This window comes from Ochotona princeps, chromosome 24 (assembly GCF_030435755.1).
Source record: "Ochotona princeps isolate mOchPri1 chromosome 24, mOchPri1.hap1, whole genome shotgun sequence".
Lineage (NCBI taxonomy): Eukaryota > Metazoa > Chordata > Mammalia > Lagomorpha > Ochotonidae > Ochotona > Ochotona princeps.
In genome coordinates, this window is record NC_080855.1 from 2794712 (window position 1) to 2817887 (window position 23176).

General features: G+C 54.2%; 2 protein-coding genes, 1 long non-coding RNA gene and 1 other non-coding gene across 4 annotated transcripts; 1 reads left to right on the forward strand and 3 right to left on the reverse strand.

Moving 5' to 3' along the window:
* Positions 1–41: 41 nt before the first annotated feature.
* On the reverse strand, positions 42–9469 carry BUD31 (BUD31 homolog). The gene is made up of 4 exons (XM_012931093.2): positions 9348–9469; positions 2202–2324; positions 1867–2033; positions 42–208 (listed from the first exon to the last, which is right to left on the reverse strand). Exons 1-4 carry the CDS (start codon positions 9439–9441, stop codon positions 158–160), a joined length of 435 nt encoding a protein of 144 aa, XP_012786547.1. The 5' UTR covers positions 9442–9469; the 3' UTR covers positions 42–157.
* On the reverse strand, positions 873–992 carry LOC118758761 (small nucleolar RNA SNORA17). The gene has a single exon (XR_004995843.2). It is a non-coding gene; the product is annotated as a small nucleolar RNA SNORA17 (small nucleolar RNA).
* A 207-nt stretch (positions 9470–9676) lies between the features above and the next one.
* On the reverse strand, positions 9677–10979 carry LOC131483307 (uncharacterized). Its single transcript, XR_009247612.1, has 3 exons — positions 10705–10979; positions 9923–10017; positions 9677–9736 (listed from the first exon to the last, which is right to left on the reverse strand). It is a non-coding gene; the product is annotated as an uncharacterized LOC131483307 (long non-coding RNA).
* A 150-nt stretch (positions 10980–11129) lies between these two features.
* On the forward strand, positions 11130–23109 carry PDAP1 (PDGFA associated protein 1). The gene is made up of 6 exons (XM_058681179.1): positions 11130–11254; positions 13869–13960; positions 15741–15848; positions 16958–17079; positions 21464–21615; positions 22403–23109. The coding sequence occupies exons 1-6, from the start codon at positions 11242–11244 to the stop codon at positions 22459–22461; spliced, it is 546 nt and encodes a 181-aa protein (XP_058537162.1). The 5' UTR covers positions 11130–11241; the 3' UTR covers positions 22462–23109.
* Positions 23110–23176: the final 67 nt, after the last annotated feature.

Genomic DNA, 23176 nt, shown 5'->3' on the forward strand with positions numbered 1-23176 from the left:
TATTTTTACAAATCAAAGCTGATGAATACATGTGACTACACTCCACTCTGGGCGCGGGGCACTGCTCTGGCAGAAGAGCTGCTCCCAGCCAAGTGTGTTGCTCGAGAGGCAGGAAGCCGTAGAATCCAAGGCAGGGGAGGGTGTGAGTCCAAGGGCCTCAGCCAGAGCAGCCCCGGCAGCCACAGTGCGTGCACTCGATGATGCGGCCCTGCAAGAGAGCATGGCTGAGGTGTTGCCCCTGCCACCCCAGCCCAACCCATCCCCACCCACTGCACACTCGCACAGCAACCCTTATGCAGAGATTTGTCTGCAGGACACGGCTCAGAAACCTGACAGTTCTGGGTGGGACAAATTTTATTTCTTCACAAAGACAAAGTGCTACTGTTGACACTGAAGTTACAGGGATGGGCACATGTGTGTCTGCAAATTCAATACAGAGTTACCAAGAAAGAGAAATCTGTGTGGCTGAGACTCCTCATTGTTAAGCAAGTGTAGCATGGCCTGCACTGAGCAGATACAGACCTGCAGCTGTGCAGAGGCAGTGCCAGGGACCTCGGGCCTCCTCTGTCCAGGGAAACTTGTTGGAGGGGGCATGGGCAGTACTGTCTTGTGCAGGATAGGTATGGCCTGATGCCTGGCCTGGGCCTGTCCAGAAGGCCCAGGAACTGTGGTTTGTTTATTCCACTTTTTTGAACTTTTGGAGGACCAAGACCATCATCTAAGCAAGTAAGATCCTGTGGAGGAATCAGTGCACTCTAACCCAGCCTGTTGGAAGGGCCAGTATTGTGGCCCATCAGGTTGAGCTATAACCCTGTGTCCCCTATGATCGCTGGTTCCAATCCCAGCTGTTTCACATTTTTTCCCCTCCACCTGCTGTCTGCCTACTGATCATTCAGGTGCTCATGGGCCAGAGCGCGAAGCATTGACATAGCAGCCTTTGGCTCTGCAGCCTGCTGACACACGTGGGGCACAGCAACACCTCAAGGGGCAGTGTGTTCCACATCAGATTCAGCTACCTGCTAAAGTGTCAGGGGTGGGTGGCTGGGGCAGCCCAAGATGGGACAGATGTACATGGAGTTTTGGGAGCCTGGCCCAGCCCTAGCTGTTGGGCCACTTGGGGAGTGAGCCAGTGGAAGATCTGTCTCCCTCTCTCTCTGTAACTGCCTTTAAAATAAATATAGACGTACATAAAGCAGCCTCTTTTAGAGTCATAGCTGAGGCAGTCTCCAACACACCATGGGGCCTTCTCGCATGGAAACACCCTCACCTACTCCCCACAGCACAATAACCTGTAATTGAGCTTCTATATGGTGCACATGGAGCTAACGGCCAGGGTGAGACGTGAAGCTCTCCTGTGACATCAACAGTCCATGTGGATACAGCACCTGTGTCAAGTCAGGAAGATGTGTGTGCTGACTTGACTAAACACAGATCATCTGCTGCCTATGCAAGAGCTGCCCAAATAGTTCCTTTGGGGGTAGGTCCAAGAAACCTCCCTTGCCGCTTAGCTCCCTAGAGGGCTAAGCCCTCCGCCTAGTGCCTACCCTAGTTCTGGAACAGGAAGTTCCAAAGGAGAGGACAGGAACGCCTGCTGACTATGATAGCTCCCCCAGCACCTATGGCATGGGTATCCTGATAAGGGGTTCAACTGCTTGCTCAAAAGTGGAGTTCCGACTGGCTTCCAGACATACCACACGGTCACTGCCAAACCCTGCCGAGACAGATCCCTCAGCACAGGAGGACAGCCAAGGGACATCCAGCCCAGACAAACAATATACAATCAATCCCCTGGAGTCAACCAGGGAAGGACCTAGAATTGAGTCCTGAAAACTGAAAACAGCACCAAACTCAATCACCAGACATTACCACTTCCAGCTTGCTTTTTGGGACCCGGCAAATGCAATTTGTTCCAAAATTGGTGTCCCGTGTCTGGATGCACCGCAGGCAGCATAAATTCTCATAGCCTTGTTTCTTCCATTTTGCAATCAGGTTTTTGTCTGCGTAGCCTTCTTTAATACAGTATTCATAGAGTTCTGTCAATACATGGGGCAAAGTCACCAGACCATGGTGTAAAAGCCTTGTCCCTCCCACAACAGTGCTAAGACAAATGGATACTTGAGCAAGAATAAGAGCCCTTTTATATCAGGAACTATAAAAGCTACTTAAAGTACAGAGCACCAAAGGGGAATCTGGCCAATTACCTCTGCTGATGGCTTTCCGTTTGTAGAAGAGGTCAAAGATGTAGCGGGTTTTCTGGTGGTGGATCCTGAAGATGGGCCACAGCGATTCCACTTTCCTCTTCCCCTCATGAGGTTCTGTCTCAGCTGCGGAGAGAAAGTAGTGTGACAGGCTGGCCAGGCGGGATTAGTCTACACAGAGTGGCGTGGGCTTTATGTACACATAGATCAGGAACAGTGAGCAAATACCACAGTACGTTCACCATGGCTGCCATCAAAATGAGGGTCAATAGCTAGCAGTTGGCAAGGGTGTAGAGGCAGTGGAGCCTGTTACAATGCTGATGAGAATGTGAAGAGCTGTGACCCAGCAACAACTCCATTTCACACAAAACTACATGATGTTCCTGGATGCCAAGGAGAGAAAGCCCAGATATGATGAAGCCCTACAGGGGGCTGTTATCCAGACAGGAACGGGGGTGAGCTTCTGAGACCATGACACATGGATCCTCACGACTCCATGCCAAAACACCTTTACGTGCTTCAAAAGGGTGAATTTTATACCTGAATAAAGTTACAGTAAAAAAAAATAATAAGCTAAGTGATTTGACATTGGTTGTTGAATTTAAAATGTCTTTTTAACTAAATCATAAAACATTTTTTCCATTAATTAAAAAAATTTTTTTTCATGATTTTTGCACAGTTGATTAGGGTGATAAGGGTCAGGGGCTACAGGAAGGTGGGTGAGACCACCATTTTCACATTCTCTTTTTTTCTTTCCTGTATCTGGGGGAAGGGAGGAGATAAGGACAGAAGCCACACCCAGCCTCCCAAACGCCTCTGTACCCTGGGTTGGAGGACAGCCACCTGACACCATGCCAGGGTCCGCGATGAGGGGCATGCTCTGAGGGTCCTGCTCATGAGGTTTCGATAGTTCAACAGTTCTGAATTACTGCTGATCTTGCCATTCCAAGCACGATGAAATCTCTCCAGACTGCGCTGGTTTGAGCCTCCATTTGCCCAGATACTCACTGCCAACACTTGGCTGGGGTAGTTGATCAATTTTTTCTGTCCTCTGTCCACTGTTACGGTACCAGGTCTTTTCTACAGACTCCAATGTACTGCCATGGACATTGTGCACCTGCATATGCTGTCTACTGCTCCACCTAAGCCACTGAGGATTCCCAACTCTGACACAAGCACTCCATGTTCAGACCATGGAACCTGCAATTCTCTCCATCGCTGGGGTTCTGAATCGAGCAATTCAGTTGGGGGACTCCCCAAAGAAACTTCTGAGGTGAACCCAGACCTGATTTTTTTTTTAAGACTTTTTTTTATTTTAAAGTCATATATACAGAGAGGAGGGAGAGACAGAGAGGAAGATCTTCCGTCTGATAGTTCGTTCCCCAAGTGATTGCAACGGCCAGTGCTGTGCCGATCCAAAGCCAGGAGCTAGGAACTTCCTCCAGGTGTCCCACGTGGGTGAGGGTCCCAAGCCTTTGGGCCGTCCTTGACTGCTTTCCCAGGCCACAAGCAGGGTGCTGGATGGGAAGTAGAGCTGCCAGGATTAGAACCAGCACCCATATGGGATTCCAGTTCATTCAAGGTGAGGACTTTAGCCACTAGGTCATTGCACTGGGCCCACCAGACCTGATTCTTGTGTTTGCCTGCCAGCCAATAGAGGGTCTGGCACAGTCCGTCACTCCAATCAGTTTATGCACACACTGGTGGCTGCAGTTACTGGGTCAGTTCTGCTTTCAGCCCTGTCTTCTACATAAACCAATGGTTGTTGCAGCCCAGCCTGATTCTGCCCACCACACACTTGGCCTTCACATATACCAGTGGGAGTGGCCATCTAGTTACACCAACCCACAATAACCTCCACCAGGCCCACTCCCTACCTTGGTTCCTGTGCATGTCAGTATGTACAGCAGACTGGTCTAGTCCATTCCACATCCCACTCGGCTCTCATACATGTCAATGGGCACCGAAGTCTAGTTCAACCCAACCAGCCCCACTATACAGCCCAAACACATGCCAGCGGGTGTCACTCTGTCTAGTCATGCCTGCCCCAGTCCTGGTTCTTATGCTCACCAGCTGGAGTGGCAACCCAAGAGGGAGGTGCCCATTGTTTCCCTGCTGGACCCATTCCTACTCCCAGATCTTGTGTTCTCCAGGTGGTTCTGCAGTCTAACCTAAAATTGCTCCTTGTGCCAGCATCTACCAGCTGATGCTCTGGCAAAGCCCAACCAACCCACACCCACATTGACTTAAGCATGCACCAGAAGGAACAGTCAACCCATCCTGGCATTTCCCTAATCCAGCTCACACGAGGCCAACAGATACTGTAGCTCTGCCCAGCCTGGTCTGCCCTCAATTCACAATCTCCAGTGGGAGTGGTGGTTCAGCACAGGAACCCCTTGAATCTCCCCTACCAGTTTTGCTCCTTCCCCCATTGGTCTCACATGTGTTGGTTGGGTGATGTGGCACGATCTAGCTTGGCCCGCCTCACCTTGACATTTGCCAGTGGGTGTTGTAGTCTGGCTAGGCCTGGCCCACCGCACCCTCCAGCCCACTGGTCGGGGCTACAGCCTTGCCTAGCCTAGCCCAGCTGGCACCCAGTCCTGGCCCTCATGTGAACTGGGTTGTGTTGCGACCCAGCCCAGCCCAACCCACACTCCATTCTGACACTTGGATTCACCAGAGGGTGATATGAATTGGCCCAGTCTGGTTTCCCCAGTCCTGAGCCAAATGGTGGGTACACCATTACCTAGCTTGGTCTGGGTTGCTTCCTATCGTGGTTCGTGTGCCCACTTGCAGGGATTGTCCCCACAGAGGAATTCCCCAAGCTCCTCCATCAGAACCTCTCTCAATGCCAGATCACGTCCACCAGTGGGTTCATGGCCCAGCCCTACTTAGTCCACCTCCTGTCCTGGCAGGAACAGTGGCCTTTCCTGACTGGCCTTCACTCATTCCAGTTTCTACTGTTGGGCGTTACAGTCCAGCCAACCCTGGTCCACACCAACTCACACACAGCTCAGCAGGGGCACAGACCTAGCCTAGCTTGTCCTTACCTACCCTGGTTCTCACGCTCGCCAGTGGATACTGGAGTCTGGCCCAGTCTGGCGCACCTCAGACCCAGTCCACACTTGTGCCAAGGGATACTGCAGCCATATCTAGACAGCAGCGCCCACTCCGGCCTGTGCACTCACCAGTGGGAACCGCAACCCAGCCAGGGCATCCCCTTAGCTCCCCAACCAGGCCTGTTCCTAGTCATAGATTGTGCACGTGTCAGTGGTTGCTCTGACCCAGCTTGGCGTAGCCCCTCCCGTCTTGGCTGTTGCCTTTGGATGCTGTAGCCTGGCCTGATTCGGCCTGCCCCCAGTCCCAACTTTTGCTGGTGGGTGATGGAACCTGGCCCTGCTCTGCTCCCATCCCTGGCTCATGCAAACTGGTAGGCATGACAACCTAGCCCAGCATGACCTGCACTCCAGTCTGGTTACTACACTTGCCAGTGAGCTAAGGTTTGCTTGGCCCTGCCTGGCCCACCCCCTTCCAAAACCAACCCACACACTTGCCAACGGATGGAGCTACCCTGTCCAGCTTACCTGACCCCCAGGTCTGGACCATGTGCTTATCAGCAGAAGCTATGACCCGCTAGGGGGGGTTTCCCAAATTCCCCCACTCTACCCCTCTACCCACTCCCAGACCCAGATCTCATGCATGCCAACGGCTGTTAGGCCCTTACCCGGCATAGTCTGCCCCTCCACCTTGGCCTTGTATGAGCTGGAGGATGTTGTGGCTTGGGTCCAACCCCCACCATATTTTAGGATGCACATGCGGGTGCTGCAGCCTGGACCTGCCTAGACTATTCTCAGTAGCAGATGGTCACACCTAGCTCAGCCCATCACCACCCCGACTCTTAAGCTAACCAATGGGACTTAACTTCCACAGGGTTGGGCTCACACATCCCCCACACAATCTATCCCTGGACCTGGTTCTCATGCGTGCTGGTTAGTGACATGACTCTGCCTAATGTGATTGTCCCCTGTTCTGACATTCAGTCAGGTACTGGGATCTACCCCTGCTAGACAGACCCCCAGTCCTAGCTTTCACATAGAATTGGCGTGTGGTGGTCAGCAATGTTCCATGCTAACAAGGCCAACTCAGGACTCCCACGTGGGCTGGTGTATCAGTCTGACCCATACAGATCTTTCGGCTTCTCCTTTCCAAACTATCAGGTCCCAGACCCCTCACCTGTCACTGGGAGTCCCTCAGGATTCATTCCTCACCTACATTTACAGTGGCCTTATCCATGGATGTCCCTAGGCAGTAATTCCACCTCCTCAAGACGCCAGAGCTCACTGCCTGGCTCGGTGGCTGGGGCTAGGGTACCAAGCATTGATTCTGGCCTGGCTCACATGCCCCCAGCAGCCGCCATGCTGCTGGGAGGTCCGTCCATCTAAGTCCCCAGATCAAACTCACCTGCCCACTCAAAGATGGTGGCGGTGGGCAGAGTCAGGGATCTGAGCTGCAGAGATCCCCTCAGTGTATACATTGTGCAGGGAGAAAACTCTGATCCAGGCGAGCCCTAGATTTGCCCACTGCCTGGCAGCGGCAGCTGGAGCTAGGGCCCCAAGCATTGAGTCCAACCTGGCTCAGATGCCCCCAGCAGCCGCCAAGCTGCCGGGAGAGAACAGATTTTTAAAAGAATCAATGATATGCTCTGTTAACATCCTGGTCTATCCTTCCAAATGCAACCCCCCTACCCCCACCCCGCTGAAGTCAGAGGCAGAGACCTACAGAGATTTTCTATCTGCTGGTTCATTCTCCAAATGGCTGCAATGGCCAGGGGTGAGTTAGGCCAAAGCCAGGAGCCCGGGCTCCATCCACCTCACCTATGTAGCTGGCAAGGATCCAGCACTCAAACCATCTGCTTTATTCCCACGTGCACTAGCAGGGAGCTGGGTCCGAAATGGAGCAGCTGGGATTGGAACCAGTGCTCACATGGAATGCCAGTGTTGCAAAGTGGTGGTTTAACCTACTGTGCCACAACACCAGCCCCATTCTAGAACTATTTCTGCTTCATCAAGGTGATTCTGCTTCCACAGATGGGCATCTTCATATCTAAGGTGCCCCAATTTCATTTACCAGCCCAAGTCATTCGGGGATGAGGAAAAGACCAAGGCCTGGGCTGCTGAGGAGGTTCTGAGCGCACCAGGCCACAGGAGACAAACCTCTGCTCCCGTGTGTGCAGGACCCAGCAGAACGCCCCCGTGCCAAGTGCCCAGATTGGTCTCCCACCTCCCCTCAGTCTCAGTGCACAGATGAAAGGCAAGGAACGGTCAGGAAAATGTGTCTAGTGTTTCAACTCTACAGCATTCCATTACAAGGGATTTAACAATTCAACCGACGGCAACAACAGCACACTGCGACCACTGTGGGGAGGCCCTGCTGGGTGGGGGAGACAGGGCAGCCACGACACAGTCACTGACACACCTAGCAGGTGCAGAACCACCGTCCTTCAGCCACTGTGCAGCTCTTCCCTTCTTGGACCACAAGTGCTACAGCAAACCCTGCCACCCCTTCTCTCAATGTGGCACACTGCCACGTCCATGTCTCCACTTAGCCAGACAGGCACCAGGCTTGGCTGCTCCCCTCACCAGTCAGCCACACCCCAGAGCACTCTCCGGCTGGGCATCCAGCGCTGCCTGTCACAGCTCACACGGCTGTTTCCTTCACGGTCCCAGTAAGAGCAGAATCAACTGGGTCTCACATCTGCTTATCCAAAACTGGAATGCAAAGAAATGCTGAAAGATTAAACAGCTAGGCGCCGGCGGCGTGGCCTAGTGGCTAAAGTCCTCGCCTTGAATGCGCCGGGATCCCATATGGGCGCCGGTTCTAATCCCGGCAGCTCCACTTCCCATCCAGCTCCCTGCTTGTGGCCTGGGAAAGCAGTCCAGGATGGCCCAAAGTTTTGGGACTCTGCGCCCGTGTGGGAGACCTGGAGGAGGTTCCTGGCTCCTGGCTTTGGATTGGCACAGACCGGCCATTGTGGCCACTTGGGGAGTGAATGATCAGACGAAAGATCTTCCTCTCTGTCTCTCTTTCTCTCTCTGTATGTCTGACTTTGTAATAAAAATAAATAAGTCTTAAAAAGAAAAGATTAAACAGCTAAATAAACCTAAGAGAAAGAGCACTTCTTGTTGGAGGGAAATACCTGTTACGTTTAAATACAAAATAAGGGCCTCCTTTCAAAAGTCACCACTGGGGCTGGTACGGCACAACATATCTGAGTGCTGGTTTCTGATCTGGCTTCCTGCTAATGTGCCTGAGAAGGCAGTGGAAGATGACCCAAGTGCTTGGGCCCCAACCACCTCCAGGGAGACGGAGGCCTTGGCTACTATCTGCAGCCTGGACCAGCCCTGGCTGTCAGGAGCATTTGGAAAGTGAACCAACAGATGGAACATTTGTTTCCATCTTTCAAGTAAGATCATTGAAAAAAAATACACTAAAAGGGCCCGGCGTGGTAGCCTAGTGGCTAAAGTCCTCGCCTTGAACAAGCGCCAGGATCCCATATGGGTGCCAGTTTATGTCCCAGCTGCTCCACTTCCCATCCAGCTCCCTGCTTGTGGCCTGGGAAAGCAGCGGAGGATGGCCCAAAGCCTTGGGACTCTGCACCCACGTGAAAGACCCAGAAAAAGGTCCGGGCTTCAGATCGGCCCAGCACTGGCCATGGCGGCTGCCTGGGGAGTAAATCAACGGATGGAAGACCTTCCTCTCTGTCTCTCCTCCTCTCTGTATATCTGCCTTTTGAATAAAATAATAAATCTTAAAAAAAAATACACTGAAATTTTTCATAAAATGTGAAAGGGAAAATACAGCATTTCCAAATGCACACACTTTGTAGAAATAAACACACTAAAGTATTAAATGACTGAAGATAGAAGACTCAGCCTTTCGGTCTGTATTCCCTGAAACCTTTCAGGTGGGCAAGCCCCCCTCTGCAAGGGCTTTCTCATTAGACTGCTGCATTCAGGCTTTTCCTGAAGCGGCAGCACAGAAGCGGTCGGGAGCAGCCTCGCACCAGCGGCTGCACACAGGGGCTGTGCACACGTGTGGCCCCTCGCCGGCACCCTGACCCGGGGCCCCAGGCAGCGGCAGCCCACTCACCTTCTCTCATCTTCTGATCTAACTCATCCAGGGTTGGCTCGATCAGCTCCCAGCCATCCGGAGGAGCTTTACGGCTTCTTTTCACTTTAGGCATGTCTTCTCTCAAGAGGATCTGCAGCGATCTGTGGCAAGGGAGACGGAACAAATGGGCTTGGGCGTCCCAGACCCCCCGGGGGAGTGAAAATCCGGGAGCCTAAGGAACTGTCTTCCGGGGGAGAAGAAAGTGCCTAACCTGCCTCAATGTGTTCGCTGATGTGTAAGACAAGGAGGATGACAGAATCTCACTTCTGACGTCACTGGGAAGACTTGAAACACAGGTGGGGAAAGACAGCTGCTACCCTGCTGTTTGTTACTGTTAACTGTCATCCACCACACGCTGTGGTCCTGCACTGGATTTGGGAATATAACAAAAAATCAGGACACATAAAAATAACTTTGGACAACAAAGGAAGCCAGACTCTGACATTACAGACCTGTTTTTTTTTTTTTTCTTTTTTTTTTTTGCAGACAAATGAGCAAGAGGCAGTTATGAGTATGAGGGGACTGAGGAGCAAAGGTGACCAAAAACAAAGTACCTGCAGGGCGGCTTCTGGCAGGTGTTAAGAGGAACTGTCTCCGGTCTCTGCAGTCACACCTGGTCCCCTCCTCGCCCCTCCGTCTCGGCTATAACCTGAAGGCAATTGGATGAGAGACATAAAGACAAGCCCCCTAAAAACGCCCGTTCAATCTGATCTGAATGGCACCAGGAACGAGTAGGCAAGCAGGTGGCCGTTTACCAGGACTCAGCTCTCCCACAGTCCCTCCCTCCCTCTCTTGTCCAATGTCCACACACAGACAGCATCCTCTCATCTCTCCCAACCAACTTCACAGAGGGGACCACGCACTATGAGGTGGCCGGGGTCGCACCGCTGGCGGGTGGGGGTGACGGAGCCAAACGGGCTGATCCCGGCTCGGGCTCCGGGGCGCAGCCCTCCCCGAAGCATTCCTTTGCTGTGTCGCAGGAGAATCCCAGGACAATCCCAGGAGAATCCCAGGACAATCCCAGGGCCCCGCGGAGAGAGGTGTGCAGGGCGGAATGTGAGGCAGCTAGGGGAGGTGTGCGGGGGAGAGTGTAGGCACAAGACGTTACAGCCGGATTGGTAGGGAAACAAAACGGAGAGCTCGGGCTTAGGAAAAGCATAAACATTTAGGGCGGGAGAGAAAACAGCAGGAGCGGAAGCCAAACACCAAAGCCCAGATCCCAGTCCCACCACGGCCGAACCAACAAGGCGCTGCCTCCCCTCGGGAAGTGACTCTAACCAGAATCCAGACCCGAACCCGTCCGAGTCCCGCCCGGACAGCCCTGGGAGCCGTGAACCACTCTGCTCCCTGGTCCCCGTCCCCCGCTCCGCCGTTGCTAAGGTACCGTCGTGGAGAACCAGGCAGAAATACACACCGGAAGCTACTGCGCCGCCGACCGCCGCTTCTCTGTTGACGGCTTCCGCTCCTCCGGGGAACCTCTTGGGGATAGGGTCCTCGCACGCCCCGCCCAGTCTAGCGCGGGGATTGCGTCATTTTATGCGTCCGCAGCGCTGCCTGAATAGAATTCCGGAGCTGCCATTGCCTTTCGCCTTCACTTCTAGTGGAGTGGTTATCAAGCAAGGCCACGCCGTCACCGAGCAATGAAAACACTGAGGACGCTGCTGCTTGGTAGCACGCAGGGGAGACTGGATTTCAGGCAGTGCCGTGGACAGCCCGGCTTCTCGCTCAGGCCTCCGCAAGGTCCCGGCTCACGGAGCGGCGGCGGCGCGCGCCGAGTGGCGACTCGACCGGGCGGAAGAAGGTCGAGCCGAAGCAGTTTCCGGTTCCGGTGTCAGTTCGAGGCGCCGCCGCCGCCGCCGTCGCTGAAGCCGCGATGCCTAAAGGAGGTGAGGGGCGGGCGCGCGTGGCCCTCGGGCCTCGAGGAGGGCGGCTCGCGTCCGGCTCCGGCTTCTCCTTCAGCCCGCGGTGTTTACGGACAGTGGCGTGGGCCCGGGCGTGCGGGGAGGCCGTCCGGCGGGTGCCGGCTGGAGAGAGCCAGGCGTGCTGGGCCTCGCCGCCCGATTGTCCCGGAGGGAGCAGCCCGAAGGACCGAGGTGGCGCGCAGCCGCTCCCACCGGGCTCTGAAGAGGAGAAAACCCGGGTCGGGCGATCGGGGTGGCTTGGGGTGTCGTCCCGCCTGTGCAGGCTGGTCGCGCGGGGGACTGAGTCACCGCGTCCCGGCTGCCTCGGCCGGGGAGCGGGGTCCGCTCTTTGTTAGGACCGAGCTGGACGCGCGTTCTCTGGTGCTTCCCCGGCTTGCCTCACCTCCTAACGCAGATGGGAGCGCACTGCGCGGTGCCGGGGGGCTGCTTCTGGGCCCGGGGAAGGACTGTGGCTGGCTGGGCGAGGTTTTTGGGGGGATCTGGGGGACGCCTGGCTCCCTGGTGGAGAACAGGTGTTGAGCGAGCGGGAGTGCAGGGACCCCTCAGAGCCCGAGCATCGGTAGCTGGAAGGCTTTGACTGACTTGAGCGTGGAATCCCTGCCGGCTGGGTTTGTCCTCTCCTCTTTTCTAAGGGTTCTAGCCCCAGATCTGCCTTGCTCGGGGCTTTGCGCCGAGGCCGGGGCTTACGAATGGAAAATGATCAATGTGGATTTGCCACTAACTATCTTGGCTTTTTTGACTTGTGGAAAGAAAGCTTTTGGGGGCAGACTGGGCATCTAGATCCCCTCATGGTCCCGTTTATTTGATAAGCTTAAGAAAACAGGCTGGTATGCAGAGTGTGAAATTTCTCAGGGGTCAGGATCTACTCTTGTGTCCGTTGTGTTGCGAAGCAAATGTATTTATTTTTTTAAATCTGCCTCTGGTGAACGTTGCTGTAGACCCAGCTGAACTCAAGGGTGTGTGTGGGATGAGAGCCTGGCACAACCAACGTGGGTTGGTTTTTGTTGCCTGGACCATTAAGAGGGCAGGAGAGACTGTAGTAGTGGTTTTGTTGCTTTTTCTTGGCTTGGCCCCTCGGAGAAGGGCTTTGATGAGCACAGATCCCCATGGGAGCCCAAGCAGTCATTAGAAATGGGTGGCGTGGACTGCGACAGTCCAATTACGGCACTGCAGCTGCCGTCCAGGAAATCAGAGGAGGCAGGGGCTCTGTTACCGGCTCTGGAGTGCAGAGGAGTGAGTCACCAGGGACGCCCAGGAAGCAAGATGGCCCCAGCATCCCGAAGAACTGCCAGGGGGCAGGGAGGCCGGGGCCTTTGTCACCCCCGGACCCTCCAGCACCAGCAGCACCCTTCCCCCTCCCCTTGCTGTGAGACCAGCTGCCTTCTGGTGACGTTTCTGAGTGTTAGGCTATAGTACAGTTTCTTTTCAAGTTCATTTGTTTGCCAGTCATTTTTGTGACTCAAAGCACAGAAGGGTTTTTTTTTTTTTTTCCCTTGTAGGCTTTGGGCATTTTTCTCTCTGCCATAGACTTGAGATGAATATGAACTATTTTATCATGGTTCTGGGGTTTGTGATGTATCCCTTATTTGTCATTTATTTGAGAAAATGACGAATCTTTATAAACTTTTTTTTTTTAAACTTATTTGTTTTTACTGTAAAGTCAGATATGCAGAGAGGAGAGACAGAAGAAGATCTTCATCCGTGGACTCACTCCCCAAGTGGCCACAATGGCCAGAGCTGCGCCAGTCTGAAGCCAGGAGCTCAGAGCCTCTTCCGGGTCTCCCATATGGTTGCAGGGTCCCAAGGCTTTGGACCGTCCTTGACTGCTTTCCCAGGTCACAAGCAGGGAGCTGGATGGGAAGTGGAGCAGCTGGGATTAGAACCGGTGCCCATATGGGATCCCAGCATATGCAAGGCCAGGACTTTAGCCACTAGGCTACCACGCTGGGCCCTGTAAGCATTTTTGTTAAGCTTATCCAGTGCCAGGCGCTGTTCCAGGAGCTTTACTTGATTCAGTGGGGCTCAAAATCTGCCCCGAGTCACAAAGCCAGGAAGTGGTAGGGCTGAGACTTGAGCCCAGGAAGTGGGGCACTGTGCTTGATAAGAAGTCTCCTTGTCTCTCAAGTGGGACCAGCAGAGACTCCTGCACTGTAGGCTTGTTCTGAGGATCAAGTGAGTCCATGGCCGGGACAGAACATTGCAGGTAAAAAGCTCCGTAGTGACCAGAGGGGGGTGGCTTGTGTGTTACATATCTTTGTGCTTTCATCCAAACCCACTTTGAGTTTGAAGGGACCACAGAATGTGGCCAGTTCCTCTGTGACACACCCTCCCTGTGTCTTCCCCTCGGGTCTTGCTTGTGGGAGGTTGTGTCCAGCACAAGGTTGGTGTGGTGTTGGCTGCTCACAAGCTGCTCCTTGTGTCCTGGACACGTGAGGGTGGAGGGGGCACAGGTTTGGGTGGTGCTTGGTGAGGGGTCGCTAGAAACTCAGAGTCACCAGGCAGAACACAAGCTTCTGGGGTTCGGGGTGGTCAGGGCAGCTGCTCGCCTCTTTCTACCCTAAAGTGCTACCCATTGCAGGGAAGAAGGGAGGCCACAAAGGCCGGGTAAGGCAGTACACAAGCCCAGAGGAGATCGACGCTCAGCTGCAGGCTGAGAAACAGAAGGCTCGGGTGAGTATGTGCCTGCCCAGGCCGCCGCAGGGGACCGGGCTCAGTCAGGATGGGGGTGAGGGCAGCGAAAGCTGGGAGCTGCAGGTGTGGGTCCTGCACAGACAGCGTGGTCAGAGGTGTCCGAGTGAACTGGGCCCGCTCCGCAGCAGCTGCCCTGGCAGGTCTCTAGGTTTGGTCCTCACGTGTGCCTACCTTCCCAGGTTCTGCTGCTCTGCAGCTTGAGCTCCCAACAGCCCCCACAGCCTGCTGTAGCCACACGGACTGCTTGCCAGCCTAGCACAGCTCCTGGCCTGCCTCCCCACACCTCACAGTCCTGTTCATTCCCCCGGGGCTTTGTGTAACGTCACCTCTGTGACTCAGTTTACTGATGCCAGTGACACGCCCATCCCTTGCCATCGGTGTGGGCTGACTTGCAAGTGCCTGCTCTGTCCTGGGGTGCTTTGTGCAGCCACTGTTGGGAACCAACGTGCTTCCTTCACCCTTGGTGGCAGTGCACCATACCGTATCATAAAGATGTGCCTGACCAGGGCACCCTGCTCAGGACCAGACCAGGGCACAGCTGTAAGGACCTTGGGAGCCCTGGGAAGTGAGAGGCCACCTCGGACTTACTGGTCTGGGAGGGGTTGGCAGCTTGGATTATTTGAGCAAATGCTAAAGAGGAGAGGATGTGAGATTTGTGCCAGGGTTTGTTTTTTCCCCAAAGATTTATACATTTTTATTGGAAAGGCAGATATACAGAGAGAAGGAGAGACAGAAAGACCCATCCACTGGTTCACTCCCCAAGTGGCCGCAATAGTCGGAGCTGGGCCGACCCAAAGCCAGGAGCCTCTTCTGGGTCTCCCACATGGGTGCAGGGTTCCAAGGCCTTGGGCCATCTTTCGCTGCTTTCCCATTTTCCCAGGCCACAAGCAGGGAGCTGGAAGGAATGTGGGATCCCAGAGGATGCAAGGCGAGGATTCAGCCACTAGGCCACCATGCTGCCCTCCTCCCCTTTAAAAAAAAAAAAAAAAGATTTATTTTATGTATTTGAAAGGCAGAGTTACAGCAAGAGGGGGAGACAGAGAATCTTCCATTAGCTGTTAACTTCCCAAGTGGCTACAACAGAAAGGGCTCGGCCAGACCAAAGCCAGGAACCAAGAGCTTCCAGGTTTCCCATGTGGGTGTAGGGACCCAAGGCTCTTTGGCCGTCCTCGACTCCTTTCCCAGGCCACATGCAGGGAGCTAGGTGGGAAGTAGAGCAGCTGGGACATGAACTGTCACCCGTATGGGATTCCGGCGCATGCAAGGCGAGGACTTTAGCCACTGGGTTATTGCACTGGGCCCTGAGTGTGAGAAGTAGAAGAAAAGCTGGTTGAGCTGTGATTTGGCAACCTGGTGTAGCAGGGCAGTGTGGGGGCAGGTTGAGTGGCTGGACTGAGAGAGTGGAAAGCAGGGATGGGGGAAGCAGTGGATTTGTCTAAGGAAGCCAGTGGGATTTAGCACTGTGTACTGCACATGGCATGCATTGTAGGTGCGAGGGCCAAGTAGCATCATGGTCTTCACTCAACAGCTGAGTCTTGCTGGCCCTGGGTGACGGACCTCTCACCCAGGTGGCCCTGGCTGGCTGAACCTTGGTCCCTCACCCTGGGCCCGGAGAGCAGAGGGCACCTGTGTGGTACTCGGTGCTGGTCTTGTAAAGGCTCAGTGTCTCAAGGCCCACAGACTGTGGGTGGGGACAGTGCCACAGTCTTGGGGTTGGTTTTCTTCTTTTGATTATGCAGGTTGTCTGTCTCTGAAACAGGAAGAAGAGGAGCAAGAGGAAGGAGGAGATGGGGCTGCAGGTGACCCCAAAAAGGAAAAGAAATCACTAGACTCTGACGAAAGCGAGGATGAAGATGATGACTACCAGGTACTGAGGCTGCCGGGGGGCGGCACCAGGGTCCGTCAGCAGTGGTAGGCACGGGGAGATAGGACAGCGAAGTGGAGGAGCACTGTGCATGTAACAGTAGTAAGGTATTCGGCTCTGTTGTGATGAGGTGACTCACTGGCGAGATGTGAAGCCAGATGGAGCCAGCTGGGTGAACACGATCTGCTTTTAGAAGATGGTGTTGCTGGCTGTCGTGAGAGAGAGGTGGGGTTTGAGGTGAGAGTGAGGAAATGGCAGCCCGCATCTAAGAGGCTGTAGCTTACACTGCCCTGTTGCCGGTGGCAGTGGAGATGAGGAAAGTTGAGATACACCTTGATGGTGCTGAGGGAGCGAGAAGTCAGAGTTGTGTGTAGGGTCGAGGGGAGGAGCAGGCTGCGAGGGGGGAAATCTCAACTCTGACTTCTTAAAGTTTCCAGTGTCAGGCATCCGAGTGGAGACAAAAAGCTGTAGCCACGCAGGGTACAGGCATGTGGAGCTCTGGAGTGGGCAGCTCGACGGACATCGGAAGCCGCCCTGATCGTCTAAGGAGGAAAGCTAGGATTGGCAGGATTGGCAGCTGACCAGACCTGCTGTGTAGAAAGAGTGTGTTCCAGGACTTCCACAAAGGAAGCAGGAGGTGCAGGCTCCAGGCTCTCAGACTCGCGCTGATCCAGTCACTCATAGTGAGGTTCTAGTTGCTGTCCCACTGACAGGTTGGAGCTGGAATTGGTCACAAGAACACACGTGTCTGGCTCACTGCGCCCTAGGATGCTCAAACATCTGGTTCCATGAAAAACTGCCTCTGGAGGCGACATTCAAGTCGGGGTGGAGCTCTGTTGAGAGCTTGGGAGTTGAGCTGGGGCTCTTTCGCCTGCCAGGTTGTCCCCTCTAGGGCTGGGCGCTGCTGGAGCTGTGCTCACACACACACTCCTGTGTCTCTCCTTCCCATGCTGGTGATGCTACTCCTGAATCCTGTCCCCACCCTGAGACGAGGACTGGGTGTCACGCAGACTGAGTTTATCTTCGTCCCTATGGGCTGTTGGGAGATGTTGGGGTGGCCTTCAAGGGTTCTGCAGGACCCAGACTCCAGCAGCCATCTTCTCACTCTCTAGCAAAAGCGCAAAGGCGTGGAAGGGCTCATCGACATTGAGAACCCCAACCGAGTGGCACAGACAACCAAAAAGGTCACACAACTGGATCTGGATGGGCCAAAAGAACTTTCCAGGAGAGAACGGTAATTTCTGCTGGCAGTGCTTTGTGTCTGGGGGTTGGCCTGTGGGCACTGGGGCACCCTGTTCCTCATGCCTGTCCCAGTGGCTTGGTAAGGGTTTTAGCTCTGGTGTTTTTGGTTTTTGCTGTTGTGTTGTTTTTCCATTCAGAAGAGATACATAGTGCACAGGTGTCTATGTTGGTTTGCTCCATAAATGCCCACAGTAGGTGTCAGATCTACATTAGTGACAGGAACCCAAACTTGAGCCATCATCGCTTCTCAGGATCCCCATTAGCTGGAAGCTACAGGTGGGAGAGCTGGATTCCAATCCAGATGCTCCGATGTGGGATGCGGCATACTAGCTGGCATTTTACCCACTGGACTAAATCCTGCCCTGTCTTGTTCATTCCTGTTCCATCTTATTCCTCAAAGGCTTCACAGTAGCTTCCTACACATACTTGCCCCCACAGAGTTTTCATCATTAAATAGGTAGTGTCAGGGAAAGTGAAATAGCAGCTCACCACCAAAGTGTTGCACTTGAAATAATTGCCCGTTACCTTACCGGGCCTGACCTGACCGTTGCAAGCTTGCATTCTTCCATAGAGTTGCCAGGGGATTGAGAAGGGACTGAGGCGGACTATGCCAGCCTCGTACAGGGGAGGTTCTGCTTAGCCCACCAACTGCCACAGCCTCTGTAGGTCCTGTGTGATGGTGGCGTTGGAGACACCTTGGTGGTTCGGGGGGGGGGGGGGTGTCAAGATTTTTTTTCTACTTTTTTTTTTTTTTTTTTTTTTTACAATTTTTACATAGTTAATTAGGGTACAAAGGTTCAAGGGCTATAGAAAAGTGGCTAATTCTATTATTTTCAATTTTTTTTTTCCTGTATCTGGTGTAAAGAGGGAGATAAAGGGAGAGTTTCCACCTAGTCTCCCACCCATCCCAGGTCCCTGATGTGGGGCATGCTCCGAGGGTCTTGCTCAAGTGGTTTTGATAGTTCAGCAGTTCTGAATTGCTGCCAATCTTGCCATTCCAAGCACAATGAGGTCGCTGCAGAATCCACTGATTGACATAGTCCACCTTAGAGTCTCCGTTTGCCCAGTTTTTCACTACCAACATGTGGCTGGGGTAGTTGATTGATTTATTCTGTCCTCTGTTGTGGTGCCAGGTGTCCTCTGCAGTTTCTGATGGACTGCCATATCCTCCATGTGAACCTGGTTATGCTCTCCACTGCTCCGTCTGAGCCTCTGAGGAGGCTCGGCTCTGGCACTTGCACTCCGTGGCAGACCATGGAACCTGCACTTCTTTTCATGGTTAGGGTTCTGAGTCCGGCAGTTTGATTGGGGAGATCCCCAAAGAGACTTTGTCTGAGGTGATCCCAGACCTGATTCTTGTGTGTACTTGCAAGTACAGGGCCCAGCACAGTCCATCGCCCCAATCAGCTGGTGGTTGCAATTGCTGGGTTGGTTCTGTTTCCAGCCCTGTCTTCCACATGAACCAATGGGTGTTGCAGTCCAGCCTGATTCTGCCCAGCACACACTCGGCCCTCACATAAACCAGTGGGAGCTGCAGCCCAGTCAGAGCAACTCACAATAACCCCCACCAGGCCCTCCCTCTGCCCTGGTTCCTGTACTTGCCAGTATGTGCAGCAGACTAGTCCAGTCTGTCCCACATCCCGTTTAGCTCTCATACGTGTCAGTGGGCATTGAAGCCTCGTTCAACCTAACCAGCTCCACTATCCAGCCCATACACATGCTGGCAGGTGCCTTTCTGTCAATACACCCTGCCCCTGTCCTGGTTTTCGTGCTTTCCAGTGGGAGTGGTAACCCAAGAGCCCACTATTTCTCTTCTAGGCCACTCTCACTCCCGGATTATGCCCTGTCCAGGTGGTTCTGCAGTATAACTTGACAGAATTAGTCCCAGTGCCAGCTTTTGCCAGCTGATGCTGCGGCAAAGCCCAACCTACCCTCACCCACTCTAATTTTTGTTTGCATCAGTAGGAACAATCAGCCCAGCCTGGCTTTTCCCTGGTCTAGCTCACAGGAAGCACACAGATGTTTCAGCCCTGCCTGGCCTGGTCTGGCCTGCCCCCACTCCAACCCACGCTCTCCAGTGGGTGGTTGTCTAGCAGGGGAGCCCACATTCCCCCTGCCGCCTCTGGCCCCTCCCTCCCTGGTTCTCATGTGTGCTGTTCGGGTGCTGCGGCCACTTCTGGCACAGGTCACCTCACCTGGGCATTCCATAATGTGCACTGGTTTTTGTCGCGACCGAAGCTGGCCCGACACACACTTTCGGTGCTTGGATTCACCAGTGGGTGATGATGTGAATTGGTTCAGCCTGGTTTGCCCCCAACCCATGCCAGATGTATGCCAGTGAGTACCTGTCCATGGCCTGTTCTGGGATGTTCTTTATCTTGCTTCTTGCACTTACCTGCAGAGACTGTGTCCTGCCAGAGTTGTTGTCCAGGCCCCTCCATCAGAATCTCTCCCAGTGCCAGATTTCATGCATATCGGTGGGTCCATGGGCCAGCCCTACTCAGTTCACCTCCTGTCCTAGCAGGAACAGTGGCTTTTCCTGACTGCCTTTAACCCAATCAGGTTCTTACTGTTGGATGTTTCAGCCCAGCCACGGCTCGGCCATACCCACATACAGCTCACACATGGCTCAGTAGAGGCAGAGACCTAGCCTAGTCTGTCCCATATCTACCCTGGTCCTCCAGAGCACCAGATGGTGTTGGAGTCTAGCCCGGCTTGGTGCATCCAGTCCCGGTCCAAGCGAGACTGCAGCCATATCCAGATCAGAATGCAGCCCCACTCCAGCCCCCGCACTCCTCAGGGGAAATCTTAACCCAGCTAGGGTGTCCCCTTAGTTCCCAACCGGGCCAGTGGTTGCTCTGACCCCGCTTTGACCCTCACCTGTCTTGCCCTTTGCCTTAGATGCTGTGGCCTAGCATCCCTGGCTCATGCAGACCAGTTGGTGTAAGAGCCTAGCTCGGCATGACCTGTGCTCCATCCTGATTTCTATTTTTGCTTGTGAGCTAAGGTTTGCTTGGACATGCCCAGTCTGCCCCCTTCCATAACCAACCCACACATTAGCCAGCCATTGGAGCTACTTTCCCCAACTTGTCTGACCCCCATGTCTGGACTATGTGTTCACCAGCGGGAGCTAAGACCCACTGGGGGTGGGGGTGGGGTCAAGATTAAGTACTGAAATGCTTAGCACATGGCCAGTGGCGCCTTGAGTTTGGGTGAATACCAGGTGACCTCAGGGCTTACAGGAAACCGAATGCTGCTGGAGAAGTGGGTCTGGTTTGTTTCCTGACAGCTTCAAGGAATTTTGTCAGCCATCCTTTGCAGACCTCAGGACAGCTGAGGATGTGTTTGTGAAAACCCCAGAGGAGGGTTGTGAACTGGGGCATGATGGGAGGCAGCAAAGACTGCTGGGAATCCACTCCCCAGAAACCTAGCAGCCTGAGCCACGGTTGGCCTTCCCAGAGCAGAGGGGACCTGGTCCCCTTGTGTGGCAGCTGGACAACTCACTGTTACTGTTCCTGTTCCTCCTGGCCTCAGCACCCGTCCTTTTGGGTTGCAGAGATAACTATAAAGGCTGGCACCTGCCTGGCACTTGGCCTTCATGCAGGGGCCCCACAGATCTATAGACAGCCTGCTGGGTGGGAACTGCTGCGTTGGTACTTTCTCCTCACTCGTGCAGTGGGTAACTCTCAGGGCTGAGTTTCTCACCAGCCCTGTGGGCTGCAGAGGCACCTGCGAGGCGAGGCCTAATCCCTCTCCCCACCTTCTGAAGACCCTCACTCATCTCTGCCAAGTGGGTGATTTGTTAACACTTTGGTTCTGTGGGAATCTAACTTCTGTTTCTAGCCCCAGCTGATAGGTACTTACCTCCTTGGGAGGCAACTGCTTGCACATCTGAGCTGCCTTAAGAATGTACCCTGTTGGGCCCAGCATGGTAGACTAGCAGATTAGCTGAGACTCAAACTGGCACTGGGATGTGGGGTGCTGGTGTTAGAGGCAGGAGCTCTGCGTGCTGCCCATGGTGCAAGAACCTATGTGATCCACTTACTTAAAGGTTTCCAGCGCCTTGGCCTCTGTGTGTCTTCTCTGGGATGCACAGTTCACTTGGTTTTGGGTTCCCTTTCTAACCATGGCCACCTGGGGCATTTTCACCTCCTCCCTCTGAAGGTCATGGTTTCCATCCGGGCCTGTTCCTTCTGCTTATGTGTTTGGTGAATGGCCATCAAGTGGGACACGAGGAGCCAGGGCCCTGCCTCAGCCAGTGTGCCCGCTTCTCCCTCGGCCCTAGGCCTGAGTGCTTGGCCTTTATCTGACTCCACATCCAGCTGAGCTGACAGTATAGGGAACACATCCCTTTTGACCCCATTTTATCCAAACAGAGAAGAAATTGAAAAGCAGAAAGCAAAAGAGCGTTACATGAAAATGCATTTGGCTGGGAAGACAGAGCAAGCCAAGGCTGACCTTGCCCGACTGGCAATTATCCGGAAGCAGCGGGAAGAGGCAGCAAGAAAGAAAGAGGAAGAGAGGAAAGGTAAGCCTTGGACTGTTTCTGGGCAGACCACCAAACCCAGTGCTTCTGTCCCGGCCTGTGAGATGGGCAGGAATAAGGAGTAGCAGCTGTCTGACCAGTGCATCAGGAGGAAAGGGGTGCTAGGAGGGCCAATGGCCTCGTGCAGTCAGGGGTGGCTGGAACCTCGGAGCACTGTCCTCGGTGGGCCTGTGCTTGCTGCTCTCCAGCACTAGGCGGCTTTGAGGCCGTGAGAGACAGTTGACCCAGCTGGTCCCTGGTGCTCTGAACCTGGGAGAGGGGCCTGAAAGGTTGGGTTGGGTGCAGTGTAGACCCCGAAGAAAGCAGCCTAAGTGGCATGCTCCCTCCAGGTAAGAGGTAGTGAGCGTTCCTGTAGGCCTTTACAGGAGTGAAACACATGAGCCTTCCTCCTGGGGGTCCCGGAGGGCCCCCGCTGCCCTTCTCACTGGGAGATAGCAAGGGGATGCTCTGCTCTGGAGCATTGTGACCCACGCCAGCTCACTGTCCTGGCTGCTTGGTCCACTGTGCTTCCCGCACCCCAGGCTTTAGGGTGAGGCTGGGGAGGCCTGCTGAGAAACTGCCATCTGCTCACTGGGCTGTGTGCCCTGGGCTTTCGCACAGGTGCAGCTTTCCACGGGGAGTGACAGCCACCTTAACATCGGCCAGCCTAGCCCCCTTCCTGGGCCTTTTTCCTCCTCTTTCCCCCAAGCCAACTGCCGTACTATGAAGCCTTTTGAAGGGATGATTCCAGAGTGCTCAGTTCTAACTCCTCTTCTTTTGACCCCCTCAGCAAAAGATGATGCGACCTTGTCAGGAAAACGAATGCAGTCGCTGTCCCTGAACAAGTAAGCGCAGCCTGTGGGAGGACATGCTGGGCAGATAGGCCGTGCCACCGGACCGCTCCCTGTCTCGCCTGCCCTGTGCCTGGCACTACTACAGCAGCCCCTCACAGCCTGGGGCCGCCTCTTCATCTTGGCACAGAAATCGTTGGGGGCGGGGGGAGGGGCAGCTGCTGTTTTGAGGCAGAAAGATGCAGCACAGCATCTCGTATGTAACCATTTGAATGTTTTTGCTGTTTTTAGAATTCAGAACCCTTGTTGGGGGGAGGGGGTGCCAGGGAGGTGGGGTAAGAAGAGCTTCCATTTGTCTGGTAGATGCACGTTAGTGGGCGGTTGTGCCAGAGGCAGCTGACAGACCTGACAGCCGGCCCTAGTCTGTGCTGCCTGGGTGCTCATCAGAGGGGCTGTTTGTCCAGAAGTCTGGGCCCGTAGGTCCCTGAAGACCATGGCTTATCCCTGGCCAGTCCCCTCCAACTCAGGCCCCTCCGCTCAGCCTTTCTCTGCTCTGCTCCCACCCATCTGGCCAGGGTCCATGCCCACTCTCAACCCTGCCCATCAGTCATTTCAAGGAACCTCTGTTTACTGTGCAGCACCCAGGCAAGACATGCTCCACAAATTCAACTTGTATATTTGGCAGATTAAACTTGACATTATCATAGTCCTTGTTCTGCAGTCTCTTGGCTCTGCTTTCACCCAGCAGGGCGTGGCACAGTGTGCTGGCAAGG

Excerpts from the sequence above, each read along its gene's own strand:
- BUD31 (XM_012931093.2), bottom strand. The coding sequence starts at position 9,441 with ATGCCTAAAGTGAAAAGAAGCCGTAAAGCTCCTCCGGATGGCTGGGAG. Across the intron at positions 2,325-9,347 it reads AGATCAGAAGATGAGAGAAG|CTGAGACAGAACCTCATGAG; the intron begins GTGAGTGGGCTG and ends TTCTCTCCGCAG. Across the intron at positions 209-1,866 it reads CAAAAAGCAAGCTGGAAGTG|GGCCGCATCATCGAGTGCAC; the intron begins GTAATGTCTGGT and ends GCTCTCTTGCAG.
- PDAP1 (XM_058681179.1), top strand. Across the intron at positions 13,961-15,740 it reads CTGAGAAACAGAAGGCTCGG|GAAGAAGAGGAGCAAGAGGA; the intron begins GTGAGTATGTGC and ends TCTCTGAAACAG. Across the intron at positions 17,080-21,463 it reads GAACTTTCCAGGAGAGAACG|AGAAGAAATTGAAAAGCAGA; the intron begins GTAATTTCTGCT and ends TTATCCAAACAG.